General features: G+C 45.9%; 1 protein-coding gene across 1 annotated transcript in view; it reads left to right on the top strand.

The window, feature by feature from the left end:
* Positions 1-976: 976 nt before the first annotated feature.
* MAPRE1 (microtubule associated protein RP/EB family member 1) overlaps positions 977-15,128 on the top strand; it is a 30,470-nt gene continuing 16,318 nt past the window's right edge. The window contains exons 1-2 of the mRNA XM_040447340.1: positions 977-1,071; positions 7,292-7,415. Of these exons, the coding sequence (XP_040303274.1) occupies positions 7,295-7,415 (121 nt within the window). The 5' untranslated portion in view covers positions 977-1,071; positions 7,292-7,294. The remainder of the gene's footprint in view (positions 1,072-7,291; positions 7,416-15,128) is intronic.

Genomic DNA, 15,128 nt, shown 5'->3' with positions numbered 1-15,128 from the left:
TATCTTAGAGAGAAAGCACAATCAGGGGGAGGGGCACAGAGAGGGGGAGACACAGAATCCCAAGCAGGCCCCACGCTCTGAACAAAGAGCGCCAGGCTGTGCTGGAACTTAACAACGTGAGATCACGACCTGAGCCGAAGTCTGAAGCTTAACCGACTGAGCCACCCAGCCGCCCCCATAGAGCTTACTTTAAAAAAAAAAAAAAAGTCACAACTAAAAGCTCAGAGGCTATGTCTGGTTTTTGCTTACTATGAAATACCTAGGGCCTGATTGATCAGAAAAAAATAAATATTTGTGGGACGCATGAATAAATGATACCTAGACAAAACCCAGCTCAAAACCTGGGTCAGCTTCTGTGATGCTGGGCAAGTCAATCTCTGAGCCTCAGCTTCCTCTTCTTTAAAGTGGGTGTAACTCATTCTTTCAGCAAAGTCAGGCAGTGGGACACAGACTGAGAAGATCCTTGCTTTTGTGGAACTTAAGGAAAGGCAGACAAAGGCATAAACGAATAAACACGAGGACTTCATAGGCACTGAGAGGAAAATAAACGGATGATGAGATCACAGGGTCATAACAGTGTTCACAGGATGTGTCTCTGAGGTGACTTTCAAGTCTTTCCTCAAAGCTCTTACCAAGTGTCTTTATTATCCAATAGCCCATTTTTGTAGAAATTCATTGTAATACCGTTTTTTTTTTGTTTTTTTTTTTTTGGCTCCTGGGGTGGGGAATTTGTAACTGGATTCTTCCTATTAGGCAGGCAAACCCGGACTGGGGCGGGATCTCATTGGCTTCGGCAGACCACGTGGCTGATTGCCATGGCAGCCGGCGTCCCGCCCCCTGGGCGCCCGGGCAGTCTATCACTGGCCGGGCCCCGCCCCTGGCGCGCGGCTCAATCCCTCTCTATAAAAGGAGCCGGCGGGGACTGACGAGCCTGTACGTCTGCGCGTAACGGGGCGGGGGGTGCGTGTGAGGTCATCGCGCGGGCGGGCGGGCGGGGTCGGGCGGTTTGAACGAGACGAAGACGGAACCGAAGCCGGGCACAGGCAGTGGACGCGGTCCCGCCGAGAGCCGGTGAGTCGGCTAGCGGGCACGGGGCTGCGGCCAGGCGGTGGCCGGGTGGGCTTCGGGCCGGGCAGGCACCGGCGGGCCTTGCGGGCAATGACTGGGCCGCTCCTCGAGGCCGTGCAGATCGGGTCGGGTGGGGGAAGGGCGGGGCCGTGACCCGGCGCGCGCGGACTGGGCTGGGGGCGCGCGCCGAGTTCTGCCATGGGCGGAGCCTCGGGCCGGAAGTGGGGGCTGCCCCTCGGTAGCGTGGGGGCTTCTGGGCCGCGGCCTAGGTGTGGGACCGGGACCGCGGTAGCGGGCGGTTCCGGGTTGGCCAGTCCGGGTAAGGGGGTGTGTGTGGTTGAAGTGAATCCTGCTGGGAGCTCTGGGGACCCCCACTGTAGGAAGCTGTCGCCTGGTGGTCAAGCGTTCGGTTTTGAATTCAGACCTGGGTTCCATTCCTTGCGGTGCGACCTTGGGCAGGTGCTGGAACCTCACGGCCTTAGTTTCCTCATCTGTAAAACGGGGACAATGATAAGACTACAGAAAGCTTTTATCACATTATGGGGCAAGAAGTAGGCCAGCTCAATGGACTCCTTCCTTTCGTCATGCGGTATTTGTTGAGCGCCTACTAAGTACTAGGTGTTGTGCTGAGCGATGGCTATAACCCGGGAGCAGGAGGCAAAGGCGTCTGCCTTGTGGTGGGGAGACAGATAGGAAATAAGAAAATGAATATATGGACAAGATAATTTCGGGATAATTTCATATAATTACTATGAAGACAGTATAACAGGGTGATAGGAACAGTGCTTTTCCAGTCCCTGCTTCACAGCTGCCCTGAGGTGCTTCAGGTCAGAGTTCACCCTCTGCCTCATTTTGAAGATGAAGATCCTGAGGCCCATTGAAGGGAAGGTACACTAAACCTGGCATTCACTTCCTGTTGGGGTGCTGTAAGAATTGTGATAATAATACACTTGATCTTAGCCAAAAGGCCAAGAAGCGATAGAATTTGATAATAATAGCTCTCTGCTAGTTGGGCATTTGCTATGTGCCAGGTATTGTGTTAAGTGCTTGCTGTGGCATTGTGTCATTTAATATCACACTATCTCTAAGAGATCCTATGTTCATTTTTTAAAATCTTTTAATGTTTATTTTTGAGAGAGAGCGAGAGAGACAGTTTGAGTGGTAGGGAGACAGAGAGAGGCAGAGAGAGAGGGAGACAAAGAATCCCAAGCAGGCACCAGGCTCTGAGCTGTCAGCAGAGCCCGATGTGGGGCTCAGACTCACAAACTGTGAGGTCATCACCTGAGCCGAAGTCAGAGCTTAACCAACTGAACTACCCAGGCCCCCCTGTTCATTTTTTTTTTTTTTTTTTTATGTTTATTTATTTTGAGAGAGAGAGAGCACGAGCACATGTGCACACGGGGAAGGGGCAGAGAGAGGGGGAGAGAGCATCCTGAGCAGGTTCTTCACTGTCAGCACGGAGCCCTGATCCGGGGCTGGAACTCATGAACCGTGAGATCATGACCTGAGCTGAAACCACGAGTTGGGTGCTGAACCGACTGAGCCACCCAGGCTCCCCAATCCTGTGTTCCTTTCTGCAAATAAGGGACTGAGACTCTGAGAGGTCAAGTGATTTGCTTTATACTGTCCAGCAATTGACTGAAGCCACATCTGTGATGCAAGAGTCGAGGCTCTCAACACCTGTATTATGCTACCTCCCTGAGAGCTAGTGTGTTTCATGGCAATGTTCCCCTTGTGGTGGTGTGTCAAAGTGCCTGGCACAGTTTCTCGCACACAGAGAAGCTCAAGACATGATGTGCTTTTCACTGAAGTGTTTTCACTTAGATCTCATGTAATCCTCACCACCACCTTGTGCAGAATGTATTGTTCACTGTTCACAGGTGAGCCATTTGTGATCCGGAAAGGGTCACATGGCTTTTGTCTGGTGGCACCTTCCCTCCCCCTTTCCATAGGGCTCACTATGGTGCCTTGGAAGTAATAGGGTGCTCCTCAGCCAGCATCCAATCAGAATGGGTTTCAGAACCTGCAAGGAGAACTGTGAAGGAGGACAGATACCTGGGGAGGTTAAAGAGCTTTTTCAAGGCAGTTGAAACCTGGATCATGGAGCCTTCTAAAGGTGAGGCTTGCATGATGGTCATGGGGTGTGCCATTGAAGCCAAGCAATGGAATTCTTACGGGGGAAGCTGTAGGTAGCTGTAGCTCTGAGAACTAGGCTCTGTTTTGACTGCCTGGAAGAGCCAATTAATTGGTTGAGTCAGTGGATGTTTATTGCATGTCCACAGGGTGCCTGACCCCATGTCTTTAGTGGCTGCAGAGTTTGCGGAGCACATGGGACCAGGTATTAATGTACTGCTAATGAAAGAGTTTTAAATTATATGATGATGAAAGGCCATTAACGTTTTCTGAGCTGGGGTGTGGTCAGGAGACACACGTGTCCTCACCAGCTGCTTACATTTTATGGTAGCATGACACATACAATACCCGCAGTGTGTACGAATGTGGCCAAAATAGATTACAAGTGCTTAGCCTGTGACCGTGCTTTTTGTTTGGATGTATCTCTCCTTGGTCCTCGGTAATAGTGTTTTGCACACAATATGCGTTACATTTATTCATTCAGGGATTTTAAACGGGGGAGACACTTGATCGGATTTATGATTCAGAAAATTCTTTGTGGCTGCTGTGTAAGGACAGATTGAAGCAGTGAGACTGATTTGAAGGCTGCTGCAGTGGATGGGGATAAGAGATAGTGGGGCAGGTCTTGGGCACTGTTTTTGGCACTGCAGGTAGGAGGATGAGTGAGACAAGGCCCCTCTCTGCCTGGATCTTGTTTGTTTAATACCTGGCATGTGTCAGATACCACGCCGAGTATTTTATGTACCTTACCTCATTTAAACCTCACATCGTAATTTTCAGATAGGTGGCATTCCCTCGTAAGATAACTGAGGTGTACCGAAGTTAAGTACCTTGCCCTGGGTCATACAGGGAAAGAGCGACAGCCTCACACTCAAACCCGGGTCTTAGCTGGAAATCCTCAGCTCTTTTCATAGAGCATATTGCCTCCTGGCCCAAATCTGAAATGATTCAGAAATGAAGAGATAATGACAATCCAATGTAATAATACCTATCATAGAGATTTGAATGAAGTACTGTGGGATCAGGAATTAATTTCCCAGTGGAGTCAGGAATTAAATTGTGTTGGCTTCCTGTATAAAATGGTTTTATCGTCTGAATTTAAAAGCTCAAGAGCGTTGACGGTTTGCTTTCTGAAAAAAGTGTACATGGATACAGTTTTCTGCCTTTGACACTGTCTGCCCACCTGAAAACAAATAGCATTTATTGCGTGCCCGCTGTGTGCAAGGCACTGTGCCAAGTGCTGTGGGGGATAGGTGAATATGGGATGTGAGAGCACAGACCTGATGAGTTATTTATCCTGCCAACCCTTAGTCACCCCTGCTCATAAAGAGGGGATTGGTTGGGTAGATCACTGTCTCTTCTAGCCCTCTCATTCGGTAGCTCTATGAGTCATGAGGCTTGCAGGAAACCGGTGTGGGAAAACCAGCTCATGTAGTAGGCACGAGGTGGATGGAAGGAAGTGCCACGAGAGAGCATGAGGTCTCATGATGGCTCCAAATTTGCTTTGAGTTTTTGTTTCCCCAGTTGGTAATATTGATGTCTCAGGAAATGAGAGAAATTCTAAGTGTCAGGGTCACTATGAAATCCAGTCCTTTATAGTTCGTTGTGTGTCCTCCTGGTAATTGCCCGGAGATTTCACTCGGTCTGGATTAACCTGACCTTAACTCACATTGCTTGAGTTTTCCTTTCCCACAGTCCTCTACCAGCAGTTAAGTCATTGGTCTTTTTCACATGTCGGGGAATGAGAATTCTTGTCCCCTTCAAGGTTCTTCTAGCTGGACTAAGAATCAAATTGACATGAGACAGATTAACAGGAGAAAATCAAATTTAGTAGGTGTATGTATGGAGAATTTGCATGGTCACGGGAATTCCAAAGACAGGCAAAATGAGGTCTATATGTTCCTCTAAGGAGGGGTCTGGGATTTCAGAGGAAAGGAATGCACTTCACAGGGCGATAAGAGCAGGTAATTAGATGTTTGCCCTACCATACAGATGGGTCACTCATAACATTTATCTCTGCTAATAACCCTTTTTCCTGGGAAAGACCCCCAGTTTAGATTCTTCTGTGTGGTTAAGGAAGGGACAAAAGTTTTTTGTGCACACGGGGTCTTGAGTGCCTTCAGCTCAAAATAATCCACATGCTAAAGTGGCACGTTCTGGGGGCGTGGGGTGGGGGGGCTGCCCTGAACCCCTTCACAGACTTAAATGAGAGTGTGATTCTACCCTGTTTAAATCCCCACAATGGATTCTTTAACAATTACAGAATAAAATCGAAACTCCTTACCTTGGCCTGCGGAGTCCTGACGTGATCTGGCGTCTTAATTTCTTTTTCCTCTTCTGTTCCCGCTCTCCTTCTTGCTTGCTGGGCCACAGCCACCTTTCACATCTCAGTGTGGCTGTGTCCTTCTGAATCTTAAGCTCAAACATCAAGTCAGAGAGGCTTTCCCTGACTACATTCCCCACCACCCTTACTTCCTAAATGGTTGATAGGAAATGACATTTGTTTGTGGGTTTGGTCTGTGTCAGACTTCCACCGCTAGAGCGGGAACTACTGGTGGGCAGACAACTTGTTTCTCTTGCTTTTCCATTTCTTTGGCCCTTGAACAGTGCTTGGTGTACATTTGTTGACTGAATGAGGATGATGATGGCATCCACATTTAATAGCATTTGAAGTTACTGTGTTTCTGTGTGTTTGTTGTTTTGCACCCAAAAGCCTAGCAGAAGGTTGAGGGGCAGCATTTTCTAGTGGCTGGGAGAGAATGTGGATGGTGGGGCTGGACAGGTTTGGCTGCCATTCCCAGGGTTTCTATGTTGAGCCTCTCTCCTCATCTGTAAAATGAGGAGAACGAGGGGAACCTTGCAGAGAGTTGTCGGGGTAAATGACAGGTGTCTGTGAAGCTCCTTAGATGTCTTCCTGTCCCCAGGTGGTTTAGCAGAGAATAGCAGCAAGGTCTCTTCACTGTAAGGTTATTTCCCAACATGTTTGTAGTACTTAGGGTTTTGAAAAGTTTTATTTACTGTTTGATTAGAAAAGTGGATATAGTCTTTAAAGAAAATATGGAGAATAGTGAAAACCAAAAAGAGGAATTAATAAAAGCCCACCGTCTGGGGGTGCCTGGGTGGCTCAGTCAGTTAAGCGTCTGACTCTTGATTTCGCCTCAAGTCATGATCTCAAAGTTCGTGGGATCCAGCCCCACATTGGGCTCTGTGCTTACAGCTCAGAGCCTGTTTGGGATTCTCTCTCTCCCTCTCTTTCTCTCTCTGCCCCTCCTCTGCTCAAGCATGTGCTTTCCTCTCTCTCTCTCTCTGTTTCTCTACCCCTCTGTCATGCACGAGTGTTCTCTCTCTCTCTCTCTCTCTCTCAAAATAAATAAATAAACATTAAAAGAGAAAAGCCCACTCTGAAGGAAACTTCTGTGAACATTTTGATATGGTAATGGGTAAGTTTGGACTGACATTTTCCCTTTCTTTCTTTCTTTCTTTCTTTCTTTCTTTCTTTCTTTCTTTCTTTCTTTCTTATTTCGGGATAGAGAGTGAGAGCGAGTGAACGAGAGAGCATGCAAGCAGGGGGAGGGGCAGAGAGAGAGTGGGAGACAGAATCCCAAGCAGGTTTTGCACTGTCAGCACAGAGCCCGATGCGGGGCTCAAACCCATGAATTGTGAGACCATGACTCAAGCCGAAATTAATAGTCGGATGCTTAACCGACTGAGCCACCCAGGATCCCCTGGACTGACATTTTCTGAACAGAGAACATTCTTGTTCATGCATTAGCCTTCCTTCATAAAGCATTTAATCATCTCTATATATAGTGTCTTTGTTATCTTCAAATTTTATACAAATCACATTAGAATGGGGCCTAACTTTTAGGCTGGTGGGTGGTGGGCAATTCATCCAGGGTCATGCTTATGTTTGGCACTCCAAGCTGGTGGGTGGAATCGTAGTGTTTGATTTGGCCTCTTGGGGAAGAATGCGAAGCTTAAAAATTGTGTACTACGGGTTTGGGTGACTCTCCAGGAAATGGCTTGCTCTCCCTTGCATGCCTAATAATGTGAGCCCTTCTCTTTTCCTCACCTGCTTCCTCACTTGTAGAAGATGGCAGTGAACGTATACTCAACGTCCGTCACCAGTGATAACCTAAGTCGACATGACATGCTGGCCTGGATCAATGAGTCTCTGCAGCTGAATCTGACAAAGATCGAACAGTTGTGTTCAGGTAAGAGAAATCCACTACGCCATTTTTCCAGGAAAGCCTGCAGGTCCTTTAGGAATGCACAGGCCTGTATCTGACTGCAGAGGCCACTGGTTCAGGTTCTGTGTCAACCCTGCCCTAGTTCCACTTCTAGAAGGAACTGTGCTGGGAGGGTGCTTCTGGCCCGCGTGCCACCATCTCTACACCCTGCCGCCTGCTGCCTAGCCCGGCTTTTCCATCTGCACGCTTGTGCGTCCAGATTTGAAATATTTTATTTGAAGATGGAAATTCTAATTGTTCTAGTTTTATATTTTATCAGTGGCATTTCTTATTCCCAAGTAGCACAAGACCAAAGACCTGCAAATGCCATCTCAACCACAGTTTTATTGAACTGTTGTTTAACAAGGATTTCGCGGAGAGGTAATGATTTAAAACAAGAACAAAAACGTGTTTTGTTTTTGTGTATACTAATTGACATTTAGAAAACTGAAAAGAAGAAAATAAAAAATGCCCATAGTTTCAGTATTCAGAGAAAACTGCCCTTGGGGTTTGCTTTCACTTTTCTGTGCACATATATATATTTGTATATGTCCCAGCTTTTTTCAGTTAACTATGTTGTGAATGTTCTCTGGTGTCATTCACTGTCATAAAAATGACTTTGTTGTTTAAAGTTTATTTATTTATTTTGGGAAAGAGAGAAAACATGCATACACACATGAGTATGGGAAGGGCAGAGAGAGAATCCCAAGCAGGCTCTGCACTGTCAGCACGGAGCCCGACCCAGGGCTTGAACTCACAAACCGTGAGCATGACCTGAGCCCAAACCAAGAGCCATCTGCTTAACCAGCTAAGCCAGGTACCCCAAGAGATGACTTATTTTTTTTTTTAAAACGTTTATTTTTGAGAGAAAATGAGGACAAGTGGGGGAGGGACAGAGAGAGGGGGACAGAGGATCCGAAGCAGGCTCTGTGCTGACAGCACAGAGCCTGGTGTGGGGCTTGAACTCACGAATCATGAGATCATGACCAGAGCTGAAGTCTGATGCTTATCCAGTTGGGCGCCCCCAGGTGCTCTGAAAAATGACTTATTTTTAATGGCTACGTATGGGGCGCCTGGGTGGCTCAGTCGGTTGAGCGTCTGACTTCGGCTCAGGTCATGATCTCGTGGTCTGTGAGTTGGAGCCCCGCATGGGGCTCTGTGCTGACAGCTCAGAGCCTGGAGCCTGCTTCAGATTCTGTGTCTCCCTCTCTGTCCTTACCCCGCTCATGCTCTGTCTCTATCTCTCTGTCAAAAATAAATAAACATTAAAAAAAAAAATTTAATGGCTATGTACTATTTCTTTGGATATGCTGGAGTTGTTTAACATCTTCCTGACTGGGGACATTTAGGTGGTTTCTAATTTTTCCATAGTGATTTCTAGAAATGGAATTATTAGATTAAAGGGTATGAACTTCAGGCTCTTGGTAATTATTTTTCATGAAGGTGTTATTGGTTTCTATGTCCCCTGAACACTTTCTGTCTCACCTTTTGAGGGTTGTGCTACCTGCTCCTGACTGTCCTGACATGATAAGGATTGTGTTGGGGTTACCAGAATTGGATCTACTACAGATAGGAGGTGGGGTCAAAAATATGCCAGAAGGATGAGATGTGTATTCTGCTGCTCCTTCAGTTGTTAATCTTGTTTGTGGGGTAGAGAATTAGAACCCTCAGCTTCTCATGGTAGTAACAGTAGCGGTCCTTTAATTGAACGCTTACATGGCAGGGCCACGTAAATGTTTTTCCAGTATCTCTTCGTGTAACTCTCACTATACTTTCATGAGGTAGAGATGTTTATTAACCTCAGTTTACAGATGAGGAAATGGGCTTAGAGAAATTGAGTAACAAGTCCCCAGTTACACAACCAAGAACAGAATTGAGACTTGAACCTTTGTTTAAATCAAGAGCCGATGTTCTTCAGCTCCTATGCCCTACTTGCTCTCCAGACTTTTCCTTTACTGGTGCCATTTGTATTGATTTAAACTGACTGGTTTCAGGAGCACCTGGGTGTTCAGTTGGTTAAGCGTCTGACTTTAGATCAGGTCATGATCTCTCGGTCCATGAGTTCGAGCCTTGTGTCCTGCTCTGTGTGGACAGCTCAGAGCCTGGAGCCTTCTTCGGATTCTGTGTCCCCTCTCTCTCTGCCCCTCCCCCGCTCACACTCTGTCTCTCTGTCTCTCTGTCTCTGTCTCTCAAAAATAAACATTAAAAATAAAATGACTGCTTTCATTTATGTGTTTTTTTTTTTTTAAATGAATTCAGCTTCTATACTTCCTTATTTTATAGCTAGGTTCTAGTCTTGCTCTTAGTTTCACTTGCTTGGCTTGTTATATCCCCTGGGATGTTTAATCTGGGTTTTACAGGTGGTCAGAGGAAAGCTTCATGTAAAGTTCTGTAGTGAAATGGTGCCTATGAGTCATGTTTGTTTCTCAGTCGTAGTGGGCACAGGTTGGGTGCGGGCACAGGTTGTCAGCCTTAGATCTGCGCTGCCTTTCCCCTGGTTTCCGTTCACTTCCTCAGTCCCATCACCGCATCCCCATTTGTTTGAGGCTCTTAAAGCACTTGTTTGCCCCGTGATTTGTGACTAATGTGGGGATGAGGTCATCCTAATTTTCATTGGGGCCAGCTTTTTCACCAGCAATTTCTCCCTAAAATTTATCTCTTTCCATGTATATACTCTGAGGTATATTTCACTTACTCAATTGGAAAATGAGAACTCTTTTCATGTGTAGATAAGTGGTACATATATGATCTGGCTCCAGATTTATCTCATTCAGACAGGGAGCTGCTGTGGATAGTCAGGACTGGGCATGAAGAGGCTTCAGTCTGCTCTGAGCCATGTGATTTTGGACGTGTCCCTCCACGTTCTAGTTCCTCATCTGTAAACTAGGGAAGTAGGACCAGGCCCACCTATTGGGCTGTTCTGAGGCTCGTCTGTAGAAATAGCTCTCAGATACTGATTCTTGCCAGACTCTGGAGGTGAGTGTAGATCTCTCTGGGGAGGGTGCATGCATGTCTTAGAGAGGAGACTGCCCGTGGGGCACAGCTTATGCATTACAGAGCCTGGTTTTGAACCCACATCTTTCTGACCACAGAGCCTACACTCTGCTGCATACGTGATTATTTTTTTTTAAAAGAAGCATTTGGAAGAGAGTTAAACAAATGTGAATTACATATCATTAATTATAGTGATACTATCTCATTAAAAACCCCTGTGAAGAATTTCCACTTTGTAAGCTGCCTGCCGTTTTTCTTACCCTAGATAAAGTGTTTTTCCCTAGCAGAAAGTGCTAAGTGTAGGACATTTAACCATGACTTGTAAACAAACTTTTATTCTTTCCTCTGGAGAGTTTTCCTCTGGAGAGCCGTTTAGGAGTTCTCTCCAAGTATGCAGATGTTTGCATTGTGTTTCACCCTGATGCTTAGAAAACCCGGTCTCGGCTTTCAGTATGAGACCAAACAGGATGAGCTGCAGAAACCGTGTCCCTGGAGAAGGCCTGCTGCCAGGGGATTGGAGTCATAGAGAAAGTGAGCTTCCTCAGACTCTTGAATTTCCCAAGGCCTAAGCAGCCTCCCAGTAGCCTTTAACCAAAGCTGGTCCCTCCTGGTCTCACCTCTGATAAGCATAGCATCAAGCTGACTAGAATTTTCTTCCAAATACAAGCCTAGGAGGGCAGGGATAGGTTTTTCTCTGGAGAGGGCAAAGCTCTGAGTTCCTACACAACTAATGTGCCGGTTGCCTGTGAAATGGCCAAGTTTTGTCAGCATTGTGAACCCCCTACCCTCCTCCCCGTCCCAACAGTGAAGCAAGCCTTGCTTGGCTCTTGTGAGGTAAGGCGAGGATAACTTTCAGAGACAGAGTTGTCAGGTTGTTTCAAGATGTATTTCCATTTCATAGTCTCCCTGTTTTTGAGAGCTAGTCATCAAGTATTTTGGAAGAACAGCCATCAAGGAAAAACCCCTAATCACAAAGAATAATTTGGATGAGGGATTGCTTGTGTCAGAGAGGGGATGCTGGTTGCTTTTTGTCAACCAGTCCTCTGTTCCATATTCAGGCCCCTCTGCATGTTTCCAAGTGTCCAGCGTGGTGCTTTGAACCTGTAGAGTGGCCCTCACTGAATGTTCTCGTCTCCGCTTTCTCTAATTGTCTTCTGTTCTCTAGCCTGGCCTCCTCCATGGTTCCTGTGCTGCACAGAATAGGAAAGGTGTGAGGTGTGCAGGCAGTCCCTGACAAATGCTAGATTTTAGATTTCCTTTTTCCTCAGCTGGTTGCAGGAGCCCTCGAGTTTCTCTAAACAGCCTGTCAAGCTTGCTCATGCTGCTCCAAGCGTGACCACGCCCCTAGCCAGGCCTCCTCCACTTTTTCTCCTCAGGTTTTCCAGACACTCATTTGGAGCCACGGTTCCACTGTTCTTCTAGTGTTTCAGGCCTCAAAAGAGGCTAATTCACCAAGTGCAGTATGTCTTCTGAGGGATGCTTTGGATCCCGCCCCTTTTCAGTTTGCTTAGTGCTGCCACAGTGGCCTAACTAGGCACACGTTCCCCTCGGGTTCCCCTGCCCCCACTCTCTCATACTACAGTGGTCTACAGCCTTTCTCAGAGACCCCAGCCCCCCCTTCTTTTTTAAGAGAGAGAGTGTACCTGAGTGGGGGCTAGGGGCAGAGGGAGAGGGAGAGAGAGAATCTTAAGCAGCCTCCATGCTCGGTGCAGAGCCCAACCCTGGAATCATGACCTGAGCTGAAGTCAAGAGTTGGTTGTTTAACTGACTGAGCCACCCAGGTGTCCTGAGACCATGTTTATTGAGTCACAACTCTGTTCAAGAAAGTATCTCTTCCAATTTTTTGCCTGACTCTTCAAGCACCTCCTTGATTTTTCTTTGCTGTAATTAAAACAAAAAAGATAAAGTTTTTTCTTTTTTTTAAAATGTTTATTTTTGAGAGGGGGGAGTGTGCGTGTGTGTGCACATGCACGTGCACGGGGGAGAGGCAGAGAGAGAGGGAGACAGGATCTGAAGCGGGCCCCGAGCTGACAGCACAGAACCCAGTGCCGGGTTTGAACTCATGAACTGTGAGATCGTGACCTGAGCCCAAGTTGGGCGTTCAGCTGACTGAGCCACCCAGATGCCTCAAGAAATTTTTTTCTAATATAAGTAATTTAGGTCTTCCTTATGGAACATTAAGAAAACCATAATTTGCTGTAATGTCACAATTAGTGATAGTCATTGTTATCTTTTAGATGTATTTTCCCCCTTAATTATGGCTTTATTTATTGAGCACTTATCATAGGCCAGACACTTTCCAGAGTGCTTTACATATATAACCTGGGAGATGAGGACTGTCATCGCCATTTTATATGTGGAGAAACTGAGGCATAGTTAAGCAACTTGCCCAAAGTCATTCATTTTAGCTGTGCTTTCAGTACTTTCCTATAAGCGTTAAACATAATCGACATACACTGTATATATAGTTTTTATTTTTTGAATAACTGAAGGTTTCAAAGTGGTTTAAAATTCAAAAGGAACAAAAAGATAAACAAAGATAAAAAAAGATAAATTGAAAAGTTTCCTTCTAACTGTCAACTAGTCACTCCCATTTTTGCTCCAGAGAGAGGGTATATGTACAGGCAGAAACATCCATCCATATTTTATGAGTGTGTGTTCTCTTTTCCTCCTTTTTACACAGATGGTAGCATGTGTAATCACATTATATATTCCAAAGTGTTTCATATCCATATAGCTGATGCCACTTTGCTTTCTTTTTTGTCTGTGTAAGACCTAGTTTCCTCAGAGCAGTCCCCTGTCAGTGGACATTTGGTTTCTTTCCAGTCTCTTGTTCTTACAGACCCTTAAATTAAATAACAAGTACAAGCGCATGTATGTGTTGGACAGTTTTGTTTCCTGCTTTTAAAATTAAAATAGGATTATTTTTCCCATGTTAAAATAACTTGAGCCTGATTTTTTTTTTTAATTTTTAAATTTTTTTGTTTTTAGAGTGCATGTGAGTGGGGTAGAGGGGCAGAGAGAAAGTTGTTTTTTTTTTTAATGTTTATTTTTGAGGGGGGGGGGAGGGGGGGGGGAAGGAAGAGAGAGAATGAGACTGTCTTAAGCAGGGTCCGTGCTCAGCGCGGAGCCCGACATGAAGCTGAGATCATGACCTGAGTCAAAATCAAGAGTCAAATGTTCAACCAACTGAGCCACCCAGGGGCCCCTTGAGGCTGATTTTTTTTTTTTTTAAGTTTATTTATTTTGAGAGAGAGGGGGAGGGAGTGGGAGAAAGAGGGAGACAGAAGGGGGCAGAGTGAGGAAGGGAATCCCAAGCAGGCTCTGCACCATCTGCACAGAACCTCACATGGGGCTTGAACCCATAATGACCTGAGCAGAAATCAAGAGTTGGACAATTAACCATCTGGGCCACCCAGGCGCCCAAGGCTGTTTTTAACGTCTGCATTAATGGCTCCTCATAGCCCTCTTTTTCCCAATTTTATTCCTCCTTTAAGATGACTGACGCCTCACCTATTCTCTAAAGTCTGAACATGCTTACATTTAGTAGTTAGTGTGTTTTCCGTGTGATGTGTTAGAACCTTGGGAGCTCTTCATCTGGAGTCTTCTGATAGACAAGCATCTCTCGCATGGAATGTTGGCTACAGCTTTCGTCTCATGCTTCAGGGCTCTTCACACCCGAAAGGATTGAGAACCAGTGCACTTGAGATCTCGCAGGCTTTTGGAGTAGGGGTTGCACTGTTTCGTGTTCTCTGCTTGCAGCACAGATCTTGGTAGGGGGGTGCCGTAGCAGTTGGTGAGACTCGTGGTTGACTCAGTGACATACAGCTGGTTCTGCCCTAAGTCCGTCTACATCTTCAGGCCACAGATTACGTGGGCCTGTTCTCCTGCCACAGATCGCTGGGTCAGCAGCCATCTGAGAGGGGCCCTGCTTGTGTTGCCAGCCTTTGTTCTTAAAGCAGACTGGACTGCAGGCTCCTTTTAACCTGTTCTGTATCCAGTTGAGATATTTCTAGGCCAGGAGTTTTCAGCCCTTTTGTGAAAGGCAGCTGGTAAGTTTTTTTCTTTTAAACATTTGCCTTCTTTTTTTGTGTGTTCTTTTTTTTTGTGTGTTCTTTTTTTTTTTTTAATTTTTTTTTTAACATTTTATTTATTTTTGAGACAGAGAGAGAGAGAGAGAGAGAGAGAGAGAGAGAGAAAACATGAACGGGGGAGGGGCAGAGAGAGAGGGAGACACAGAATCGGAAGCAGGCTCCAGGCTCTGAGCCATCAGCCCACAGCCCGACGCGGGGCTCAAACTCACGGACCGCGAGATCGTGACCTGAGCTGAAGTCGGACGCCTAACTGACTGAGCCACCCAGGCGCCCCTTTTTTTGTGTGTTCTAATTATAGAAGTAATATTTACTGGGGCTCCTGGCCGGCTCAGTCAGTGGAGGGTGTGACTCTTGATCTCAGGGTTGTGAGTTCAAGCCCCATGTTGGGTGTAGAGTTTACTTAAAAACAAAAAAATTTTTTAAAGTAATATTTACCATAGTACATAATTGAATATTTAAAAGATAGAATGCATCCAGTACCATCCCCCAGAGATGGCCACTATTTAGTCATTTTTGATCTAAAAACCAGTAATTTTGTATGGTTTAACCGGATAGGTTGTATTTTCTTCTAGTTATTTTTCTATACATATATGTTAAATGACTATTTATA

The sequence above is a fragment of the Herpailurus yagouaroundi genome, unplaced genomic scaffold, assembly GCF_014898765.1.
Source record: "Herpailurus yagouaroundi ecotype Mexico unplaced genomic scaffold, PumYag 196, whole genome shotgun sequence".
Lineage (NCBI taxonomy): Eukaryota > Metazoa > Chordata > Mammalia > Carnivora > Felidae > Herpailurus > Herpailurus yagouaroundi.
Note: the sequence above shows the minus strand (reverse complement) of the source record. Positions and strands in the feature narration are given on the sequence as shown.